The sequence below is a fragment of the Aythya fuligula genome, chromosome 3, assembly GCF_009819795.1.
Source record: "Aythya fuligula isolate bAytFul2 chromosome 3, bAytFul2.pri, whole genome shotgun sequence".
NCBI lineage: Eukaryota > Metazoa > Chordata > Aves > Anseriformes > Anatidae > Aythya > Aythya fuligula.
Window position 1 is genome coordinate 103,377,638 of NC_045561.1, and position 11,067 is coordinate 103,388,704.

The 11,067-nt window shown below is 56.2% G+C and overlaps 1 protein-coding gene across 1 annotated transcript; it reads left to right on the forward strand.

The window, feature by feature from the left end:
* The first annotated feature begins 1,605 nt into the window (after positions 1-1,605).
* KLF11 (Kruppel like factor 11) lies at positions 1,606-9,765 on the forward strand. The gene is made up of 4 exons (XM_032185839.1): positions 1,606-1,647; positions 3,810-4,064; positions 5,419-6,370; positions 8,192-9,765. Exons 1-4 carry the CDS (start codon positions 1,606-1,608, stop codon positions 8,503-8,505), a joined length of 1,563 nt encoding a protein of 520 aa, XP_032041730.1. The 3' UTR covers positions 8,506-9,765.
* Positions 9,766-11,067: the final 1,302 nt, after the last annotated feature.

Consider the following 11,067-nt stretch of genomic DNA (forward strand, 5'->3'; position numbering starts at 1 on the left):
GCTTCTGAAGGAAGGGAAAGGCGCCCTCTGATCAGCAGCGAGCGAGGGACGCACAGGGGAGCGGCAGCACCGGGCTCTAGGGCAAAAACTCACGTTATGGGGTGCCACACGAGCAGGGAAGGGCGAGTGCTGGGTCCTTACCCCTCTGGTTTTCCTAGCAATGGGGATTTACGATGAGTTTGTAATGTTTTTGGGCTGGGAAGAGCTGCATGTGCTTCGCCTAGGGCACAGAGGTTGCTCTGGCTAGGAAATCTGGCCGGGATATAGGGCTGCGAGACTGACACGGGTAGGGTTTGCTGCTTGGGGCAGGAGCAGAGCCCGCAGGAAACAGGAGAGCCGCCTTTTGCTCCACTTGGCACAGGGGGAGCCCCAGCTGGAGCCTCGGGCCAGCAGAGCGCCAGGGAGTGGGCTTAAATTGCAGAAATTCAGGTTTACACACTCAGAAGGTTTTTTTTTATATATATATTTTATTGTTATTATTTTATGACTTAGACATGAGTGTTTTGGGGGTTGTGTTTGGGATCCCAAGCTGGGTCCTACGCTGGGTGCTGCCTGCTCTCCTCTGCGCGGGTTGACGGCCACCACATCCAGCACGAGGATGGATCCCAGGGGTCTGTGAGCCGCAGGAGAGCAGCATGGCACCGTGGCCCTACAGACGACGGCCGTGACCCTACAGAGAGCCCCTGCAGCGATCCCACAGAGCGCTCAGCCTGGCACTGGACCTGCCCCTTGGGCTTCCCTTCACCTTCCGGGGAATGGAGTTATTATGGCAAGGGAACTTTTTAAAGCTGATCTTTAGATACGGAATATATATATTTACAGGTTTTTATTAAAAATGGAAGTTTTAGGGCCAAACCTCAGTAGCTGTGGCTGTGTAGAGGTAGGGTGTGGGGTTCACGGCTGGGAGCCCCAGCCTGATGCTTGTTTTCCGCTGGGCCGCGGGTGTTGGAGCAGTAGCAGCGCTGCGGGGTGTGCGTTTCGCGGTCCCTCTGCTGTTTTGTAATTCGCCGTGTACTTCCCACCGCCCTATTAAATTTTATATGGTCCTTTCTAACCAGCAGCCCTTCATTCAATGGGGCGGGGACGTGGGCTGCACGGGGGGCTGTGTGGAGCTCCGTAGGCCCGTGGGGGCAGCACCTCGGGCTCTTCCCCTTCCCACCAGCGGCTTTTTGGGGTGCCCCCACCCCCAATGTCCCCAAAACTCCCCCAATTTAGGGCGGCCCCCCCCACACCCCGCTGCCCACGTGCGGCGCTGCACGGAGCTGGCGGGGGCGGCCGCCAGGCCACGCCCCCTCTCAGTGGCCACGCCCCCTCCGCGTCTAGGCCCCGCCCCCGACCTTTCCCCCAGTTTCCCGCTCCTCGCCCCGCCTCCCCCCCTTTCCCCCCCCTCCCCTCCCACGCGGCGCCCCCCCCGCCGCCAGCCCCGCGGCACGCCGCGATCACGCCGCCCGCCGCCTCCCATTGGCCGAGCGCGGGGCGCGCCGCGCGCTGATTGGCTGAGGGCCGCTCCCCGGGGGCGGGGCAGGGGAGGGGCGGGGGCGGGGTGGCCGCGCCGCGCCGTGCCGCCAGCCCGCTCACACCGCCGCCGCCCGCGGGGCCCGCGCCATGCACGGCTCGCCCGGCGCGGGGATGGGCGATGCGGCCCCGGTGAGCGCCCGGCGGGGCACAGGGAGGGGAGGGAGGGGAGCGGAGAGGATGGGAGCGGGGAGCTGGGGCACGGGGTACAGGGGGGGTAGCGAGGGGCAGTGCGGGCACGTGCTCGGCGGGGAGGGGACCGTTAGGCGGGGAGGGGGCGGGGGGGGTCGGGACATGAGGGGATATCGCGACCCTGAGGGGCCGGGGTCGTTATCCTGAGGGGATATCGGGACCTGAGGGGCTGGGGGCGGTAACCTGAAGGGATATCGCGACCCTGAGGGGATATCGGGGACCCTGAGGGGGTTACCGGGACCCTGAGGAGCTGGGGTCGTTATGCTGAGGGGATATCACGACCCGGAGGGGCTGGGGTCGGGATCCTGAGGAGATGTCGTGATCCTGAGGGGCTGGGGTCGTTATCCTGAGAGGATATCGGGACCCGGAGGGGATATCGTTACCCTGACGGGCTGGGGTCGGGATCCTGAGGCGATATCGGTACCCTGAGGGGATATCGGGGGTCCTGAGGGGATATCGAGACACTGAGGGGCTGGGGTCGTAATCCTGAGGGGATATTGGGGACCTTGAGGGGGCTACGGGGACCCTGAGGGGCTGGGGTCGGTAACCTGAAGGGATATCGCGACCCTGAGGGGATATCGGGACCCTGAGGGGCCGGGGTCGTAATCCTGAGGAGATATCGGGGGTCCTGAGGAGATATCGGGACCCTGAGGGGGCTGAGGGGCGGTTGTGACCGTTACCCTGAGGGGCTGGGGGCGGCTGCGGCCGGTACCCTGAGGGGAGAGGGGCGCTGAGGGGACCCCGAGGGGCCGGGGGCGGCCGGGGCCGGGTCCCTGCAGGGCTTGGAGCCCCTGGGCCCCCCTGGGCGCCCCCCCCGGCCCCTCCCGGAGCCGCCGCCTCGCCCCCGGGCGGAGGAAGCGGCGGCGCCGCGGGGAGCGGGAGCAGGAGCAGGAGCAGCCCCCGCTTCCTGCCGCGGGGTGAGGCGAGGACAGGCGGGCCTGGCAGCGGGCACGGCGCGGCCGCGGGAAGCCCTTGTTTTATGTAATTATTATTTTATTTGGGAGCAGGGGAAGCCGTTCGCCTGAAACGTCGGCTAAAAAAAGTAATGAAATCCTGAAATAAGCGCTGCGCTGGCTCGGCGGTGCCGGCAGCTGGCCTGGCACCTCTTTGACAGGTGACGGGGGCTCACGCCCTGCATCGTGCTCGCCCGCCTTCCACTTGACATTATTTTCCGTGGAGATGTTTGGTTTCTTTTCCTGAGCACTCAACCCCTTGGCTTCCTAATTTAGAGAGCCTTAACCCCTCCCTGTCCCTAGCCTTCACGCCCCTGCGCTGGGTGCCTGGTGTTTTAGGTGAGAGCCCTGTGTGGGTGGCTCGCTCGCTGTTTCAGATCCATTTTGTTGGAAACATTTGTGTCTGTAGTGGCAACAGCATCACGCACACACATCTGTGTCCCCGTGACACCACTCAGCTTGTTACTTGAGTCAGTAACAAAGCTCCTGGCCTCCAGTCCCAAAGTGCTGTCCCCCAAGGAGCAGGGCTCCCTGAAGGGTGTGATAACAACGCAGAGGTTCTTATTTTTTTAATTAAAAGCCCTTTTCAGCAGTGTATGAACACCGCATAGCAGCATGGGGCTTGAATTTCGCTCTGCGCTGCTAAAGTGTCTTTGCAAAGCGTGGTACCCTGAGCCAGAGATCAGCCCTCAGAGCATCTCACCGCCGGCCTGGAAGCTGCGCTCTCAGTGAGGCAGGACCGAGATTAGTGCTAAATACCAGCAGTCCGTGGGGTCTGGGAGACAGCCCTGCCTCAACGAGGTTGGAAGGAGAATTCTTCTCTTTCTGCTGGTGTGCAGGCGAGGGGTGTGTTTATTCAGAGCGGTGTCATCCAGGAAAGTAGCCCTGGAAACCCAAGCTGCGTGTTACACATATCAATTCCTTTCCTGCAAGTCATTTATTTTATTCTTTTTTGTTTTTTAAAAGAAGAGTAAGGGGGTGGGGAGGCGAGCTGGCAGGGGGAGGGGAAGAGTTGAGCCGCCTGGTAAAAGTCTTGCTGCGGGCCTGGGATCTGTTTCAGATGACCTTCATCGCCAGCAGACAGCGCGGGGGTGGCGGCAGCTTTGTCTGCGGACGCGTCCTAACAGCCGGTAATCCGATTGCCTTTAGGTTGACATTGTGGACATCTACGAGTCCATCCGAGAACGGCAGCGCCACGACAGCGAGAGGTCTTCCTGCGGCACCTTGGAGCAGAATGACATCGAAGCCGTCGAAGCCCTTGTTTGCATGAGCTCCTGGGGGCAAAGATCGCAGAAGGGTGACCTATTAAAGATAAGACCCCTCACGCCCTTCTCGGACTCTGGCGATTTCACAATGCACGCCGAGGCTACTTCTGAGTTACCAAAGGATTATTTGTCCACGCTGGTAAGAGAAACATGACTGCAGAATAAGTCTGGAGGTTACAGCCCTCTGATGGGAAAGATGCTCACCTTGCTTACGTGTCCCTGCAGGGAATAGCCACAGCTTTCTGCTCTCTCTGGGTAGCAAACGTAGGGATGTGGGCAGGCAGTTTGGGTGCTGGCTGGAAGGTTCGCAGGATCCCACAGCCCTGAGGTGTGCAGGGCCACCCAGAGCAGGGTGCCCAGCACCACGGCCAGGCGGCCTCGGAGGAGACCCCACCGCCTCTCTGGGCAGCCTGGGCGGTGGAAAAACGCGCTTCCTGCCTCTGGGAGGCTTTGCAGTAAGAAAGGCAGAACCAGCCGCAGTGATTCAGCGCTGACTTAGCTGGAAGTGCTTTAGGAAAAAGGCTCCTGACGACATTTGGCTTCGCTCTCGTTGCTCTAAGAGAAAGCACAGGTTCCCATTATGAAACGGGGATTTTAATTAGCTTTATGCTGTGTTTCTACATGCAGCCTGCTGTTTCTCCAGAGCATTGGCCTACTCTGGCTGACTAATGTCAGCTGAATCACTTTTTTTGTTGTTGTTGCAATTTGTGTTGCAATAAACGTAGATAAAAAAAAAAAAAAAACAAAACAACAGCAGCAAAACAGGCAACCCTCTGTGCCATCAGGGTTTTAGAAGGCCCTATTTCAGCCGGTAGACTTTTTAGGTCAGAAGAAAGGAGCAGCAGAGGAAAAAAGGCTGAGGTGGCACCGCAGCTGCCTGCTGGGCTGCTCCTCTCTGGCTCCTGGCACTCAGCATTGGAACTGTCTCCTGAGCAGCACAGGAGCCAGGCGTGGGCTGAGTTTTTGGTATTAAAGGAGGAAGGAGAGGTGGTGGCAGCAAGAGCCCAGAGGGAAAGGAGTAGGTGAGGGGAGAGAGCAGTCTGTGTGTGTTTATCCTACTGCCCTGCCAGCTGGTGGGGGATTATTATTAAAAGACTGGAGCCTTGCTGGGAGGTAGCAGTTTAAACGGTACGGGATTGCTGTCACTGCTCTGCTTGCTGCGAACAGCAGAGCCCTCGCAGCCTCTTACAGCTGCTCCTGCTGCTGAGGAGGAGAAACCAGAGGGTTTTTGTAAGGCAGCGAGGAGACGTGGAACAGTCATACACAGCTTTACAGCCTGCCTCATTGCATTCCTGTTATTAGACTGCTTTTACGCCTGTTCCCAGTGGCCATCAGGTGAAGCAACGCATGTTTTAACTGCTTTCCCCAGCAAGCAGGCTCTGACATTCTGGGGAGGGGGCCAAATTTTCTTTTCCTTTAAAAAAACCTTTAAAAACCGTAGCAAACCGCGCTGTGAAGCTGCAGCGTTGTGTAACGGCGCTCTCTTTGTGCAGTGCATGACCCCGCCGCACAGCCCGGACTTCGTGGAGATGTCGGCCGCGATGCTCCTCTCCTCGCAGCTCACTTACTCCAAGCCGAGGACTGTCATGGCAAACACGGCCTCCTGCTCGCTCACCTCCACCACCGCCGCGTCCCCCGTGAGCAAACCGTCACTGATAAGCGTGGAGAGCCGCGGGGCCGAGCCCGCCGCGCCGCAGCCGTGCCGGGCCATGGCCACGAGCGTGATCCGCCACACGGGCGACAGCTCGGCTTGCCTCCGCCTCCCCGCCCCGCACGAGAAGGCGGCCGAGTGGTGCGGGGCGGCCGAGCGAAGACATTGCAGGGCGCCCCAGGACGCGTGCGCTGCCGCCGACGTCCTCGGCAAAACCTCCCCGGAGCATCCGCCCCACGCGCGTGACCGCGACGACCCCGCCACCGATAAAGGGCAGCTTCCAGCCCGCCCCGCTTCGCCGCAGCCCCACGTGGCAAAGAACTGTGACAGGGACTTGCAGAAAAGAGCCACCCCGGTGCCGCCCGTCCCCGTGTCGAGCCCCCAGGTTGTGTGTCAGATCTCCGTCCCCTTGAGCAGACAGAGCAGCATGATCAACGCCTACGTCAAGCCTCCCGCTCCGGCGGTCTCGACTCCGATGAAACCCATCCTCCCGCAGACGGCCCCGCTTTCCCAGCCCGTGCTCATGGGACCTTCCGTGCCTCAGGGGACCGTCATGCTGGTTCTCCCCCAGCCTGCCGTCCCGCAGGCACCGCCGTGCCCGCAAACGGTCGTGACGGTGGGGAGCACCAAGTTACTGCCCCTTGCTCCAGCCCCCGTGTTCATCGCTTCCGGGCAAAGCTGCACCCCCCAGATGGACTTTTCTAGGCGGAGGAACTACGTTTGCAACTTCCCGGGCTGCAAGAAAACCTATTTCAAGAGTTCCCACCTCAAAGCCCACCTCCGCACCCACACGGGTGCGTACCGGGGGGATGAGCCCTGCCTTCGGGGTGCTGAAATGCGCGGCTCCTCTGGGAGGGGTGGGAAGGGGAAGGGGCAGGTGATCGGGGATCTTGTGCTCCTCTCGGAGAAGAGAAGAATGCTCGTTCTTCACGGGCGGGCAAAACAAGCCAGACTTTGTTCGGAGACCTCGGCTGACCCCGTAGCGTTAGCTGGCTTTCGCGGGCTGTAGTTGGAGCGAAGCGCAGCCCGCTGCGTGCGTGCGTGGATCGGGGTGGATCTCTGCCACCTGGACTAGGCTGAAGGGGATTGTGCAAGCTTTTGTTTTGAGCGTGGAGGGATCTCCCAGCTGCAGCACAGGTGGTTGCCGTTCGGTTTTGTAAAGTAAAAGGAAAGAGAGAAAGTCAAATGCTGCACGTTTTCCTAGAGCTTTGCCTAGGCTAAAGGGGTGTGCGTTAAGGTTTTGGGCTACAGTGCTGGGAAGCAGCGCTGCTGCAGGAATCTAACTGTTCTCATTTACTTCCAGAACTCCCTTTGTGTAAGTAAATGGAAGTTAATTACAATTAGTAAGCGCTAATTTGCTCCGTAACACCTAGTTAGTGTGGAGGCAGTATAAATGTGTTTTACTTACCCTTTTTCTACCTCAGAGCTTCTATTACAACTAACTTCTGAGCTCTTGGAAGGGACTATTTTTGGTGTTGAAGGCCTAGGATAGCAGATTATTGGTATAGACCAGCTCATTTAAACATTTGCCTAGTTTTTTTCCTTGCCTTACTTCCCCCACCCTCTGGTTTATTAGAAGGCAGCTTCCATGGCAAGGCTTCCCAGCAGTTCGCCAGCTTGTCCGGGTAGTTCCTCTGGGAAAAGAGCTTAAACTCTGTGTGAAGCCGATAATCCGTGTAAAGCAGAGCTCGGCTGCTTCAGTGCGGGTTTGAGGGAAGCGCTGCAGGCTGGCGAGTGAACCTGGCGCTGCGGGACAGCCACGGGCTGGCAGCGGGTGTCTGCTGAGCATTGCTGATCCGCAGGGAAGCCAGCCTGCTGCACAGCACCAGCGGGCAGAGCAGCTTCAGCTTGCTCCTGCTTCATCCCGCTCGTTCAGCTGCCACCACGCTCACCCAGTGCAGAGCTTCACCCCTGCAATGAGGACAGAGCTGCTGCGGTGCATCCTTTCCTCCGGCCTTGTTCTGCTCCAAAGGGATGCCGTAAATCTGGTCACGCGGTAGATGTTTATCTGGAGCTCTGCGGGTCGCGTTGGCTGGGACGGTTCCGATGTAAAGCAGGCACCGAGGTGACGCTGAAAGCCTGCCTGGCTGCTTTCAGTGCTGGCAGCCAGAAATGCCAGCGGTGTTTGGGCACACAGGCGTGTAGGGTGTTCCTTGGTACCTCACGGGGGTATGCGGAGCTGGAGCACCTCAGCGGGTCTGGGAGGTTGGATTCCAGGTTCCTTCTTGCCCACAATATTTGCTGATGCCGTGTAGCGGCCACGGAGCTGTGGCCGCGTAGGAGGGACGGGCTTAGAGGGATTTGCTTCTGGTTCAGTCGATAGATAACGTTGCTTTGTGAAGAATCATTTTTCTTTAAACTGGGCTTTGGAGAATTAAAAAAAATAGGCTTGATTAAAGATCATTAGAATAGATGTGAGGAAATAAGCAGAAACAAGACCGATGATTTTTATCTCTGAAACTGGAATTGAACTTCTACTTCAGCAAATGGTGACTTCATGCATGAGCAGTTCAGGGAAAAAGATCAGATTTTTTTTTAGGCTAGAACTTATAAGTTAGTTCTTCGATGAAATGGAGCATAATGACAACAAGTTGTGTTTCTTTCGTGTCCTGCAGGAGAAAAGCCTTTCAGCTGCAACTGGGAAGGCTGCGACAAGAAGTTTGCCCGCTCGGACGAACTGTCCCGCCACCGCCGAACTCACACGGGGGAGAAGAAGTTCGCCTGCCCCGTGTGCGAGCGCCGCTTCATGCGCAGCGACCACCTGACGAAGCACACCCGCCGCCACATGACCACGAAGAAGGTGCCCAGCTGGCAGACAGAGGTTGGCAAACTGAACAGAATCGCCACGGTGGAGAAACCCAAAAGCAGCGGCAGCAGCAGCGCTCTCGGTATGCTCATCCCCGTGCCGCCAGCTGTCTGCCAGGGCTAGGCTGGGAGCGCGCCTCCTCCTCCAGCTTCCTGAAAATCGGGAAGGGCTCTGCTGGCTGCGAGAGAACTGCCAGCGCAACCCTCCTCCCCCAGCGTGTCTGTGCACACTTCAGCTTCCTTCTTTTTAGGTCCTCGGTTATTAATGCGATGTGAGAAATCTGGCCTGTCTTTCCTCATCCCTTCCCTACGTGTTGTTTCTTTTTCCATTTTGGGGCAAATGCAATCACCAGCACTTCAGGAAAGCAGAACTCTTTTTGAAATGATTTCGGCAATAGGTTCAAAAAGTCACTTGTAATGCTTGCTGTTAATATTCCGATGGACAGTGAAACAGGGTGATTTTTAATTTTTATACTAGTGTTTTCTATACCAAATATATTTTGTATTTATTCATTTTGGTCTTGGTATGCAGGCAATTACTTGGTCTGCATTAGTAGGGGTGTGCAGGACGAGACCCAGGGCTTTGGGAACTTTTTCAGGTAGCCTAAAGAAACGCATTCAGAGCATTCTGTGAACGCATAACGTTTCAAAACTCAGTGTTTGGGGTTTTAACGCTTCGGGATCCCGATCCTGCAGCGGGCTGGTGCTGTTACACCCTCCTTGTGCAGGTGGCACCGGAGGTTTGAGATTTTGAGATCTGTGTGTGGCATTGTTTCAAAACACAACAGAAGCAGAATAAAAGCCTTGAGGATTCCAACCTCAGCCAAGCTCGTACCCTTTGTGAGTGGGGGGTGCTGTGATTTCTGGTAAAGCCCGAGGTGCCTGGCATTCCCGGGTCCACGTTCCACCTCAGCGAAGTTTGGAGGAGCCAGGCTGTTCTGCTGGAGCTGCTCCAGGGGAGGTACGAATACTGTTGAGCAGCCTTGACACTAAAAATGATCCTTTTGGTCCCATTAAACCAGCATATCAAAATCTACTGAAAACATGCAAAAAGGGCAAGATAACCTGTGAATAATTCGCTGGGTCTCGTTTTTTTTTTTTTTTTTTTTGAACACAGGAGAAATGAGAAATTAAGTTTTTTATGTCTTGTGGATGCTTATGCACCTTATAGGAAACTCTTCCAGGCTTTCATTTACCCGTATCGAAGCACCAGAGGAAATACTAATCATGTCTTAACTTAAAAAACCAGCCACCGTGTCAACCCGATGATGCTCTCTATGTGGCCTTATACTCCCCCCTGTACTTTGTATGAAATCACCCTTTTCTATTAAATGAAATACTCTCCCCGCTGCATGGATTTTCTTTTACACCAGCTGCAAATGTGACCGGGGAGGGAAATCTCTGTTCTTACCCGTAAGCGTAGGGCTGGAGCCTGTGCCGGGTGCTCTGGAGCTCTGTGCCTCACCTAAAAACATCCACGCCCTGCTCCTGCCGTGCCGCAATCCCCCTGGCTGGCCTACGTGCCGCGCAGCGTGTGCACGTGCAGGCCTGCTTTGTGCTCCCCGGGGCTCGGCCCAAAATGTGCTCGGGCACACTGAATGCCTGCAGTGTTACCCTTTCGGGGGCAGCGTCCCCTTTGCCACATTAACGTGGTGAAAAATGAAAGATTTCGGCTCTTTTTTTTTGCTCTGAAGTTCCCTAGAACAAGAGGTTTGATTTTTTGATGCTGCTTTAGCATGCTTATAACGGGGGAGGACTGTCCTGTCTCGATCTGATAGCCAATTCAGTACTTTGTGTGCGGCTTTTTTCTTTGTTTGCTTTTTTTCCCCAAAAACCAACCCTTTTTGGTGTCCGCCTGAGCAAACTGGCTTGGGAACTCCCTCCGTGATTTAACACAAGGTTGTGTTAGGTTGTTGCATCATGGGGAGGACCCGATGGGCTGACCCTACAAAATTTCCTGGCGGGTGTGGGAACACAAAGGCAGCTCTTCCTCCTGCAGATGTGCGCGGAGGGGTGGCTGGGCATTATTGTATGTATCTTTTTTAAATTCCTATTTAAAAAACTATGTAATATGACCACTTTTAAATCATAAAAAAGTGAAATTTCAGGTTTCCTATAAACATATGTTCCAGAACTGTGTAAAGACATCCAATTTAGGATATATATCCAGGCCAGGGGAAGACTTCAGGGCTTCACTGCTTCGCTTGCCCTCAAGCGCAGCCTTTTTTTATTTTTGTAATTGTTTACATTTGTAAGCGCCTCCGGCTGCCTCCCAGGTTAGGGCAGCGTTTATTTCTGGCCGCTACGTTTTGAGATGGCAGCGGCGTGGGAACAGGAGGGGGCACGGAAGGGAACGGGAGGTGAGAGGAGGCAAGGCGCTGCTGCCGGCGCTGTCCCAGCTGCTGGCTGCGGCCGTGAAAAGGCAAACACAGGTGGAAAACAGCAAATGGTGACTCAAAAAGTGGCACCACCGACTGGAGACGTTTTCTGAACAGCTTATTTGCCTTTATTGAGAGTTATGCAGAGTACAGATCCGCTTCTTTCCCTTACACAGATTTCAGGAACGACAAAGAAGCCAAAATACAGCTGCGCCCTGCTGTTTCCCCTTGCGCTTGCACATGCTTTGTGCAGATTTCATCTGGCACCTTTTATGGTTCAGCTGAAGGCAGAAATAAGGCACTTTTCT

Excerpts from the sequence above, each read along its gene's own strand:
- KLF11 (XM_032185839.1), top strand. The coding sequence starts at position 1,606 with ATGCACGGCTCGCCCGGCGCGGGGATGGGCGATGCGGCCCCG. Across the intron at positions 4,065-5,418 it reads AGGATTATTTGTCCACGCTG|TGCATGACCCCGCCGCACAG; the intron begins GTAAGAGAAACA and ends CTCTTTGTGCAG. Across the intron at positions 6,371-8,191 it reads CCACCTCCGCACCCACACGG|GAGAAAAGCCTTTCAGCTGC; the intron begins GTGCGTACCGGG and ends CGTGTCCTGCAG.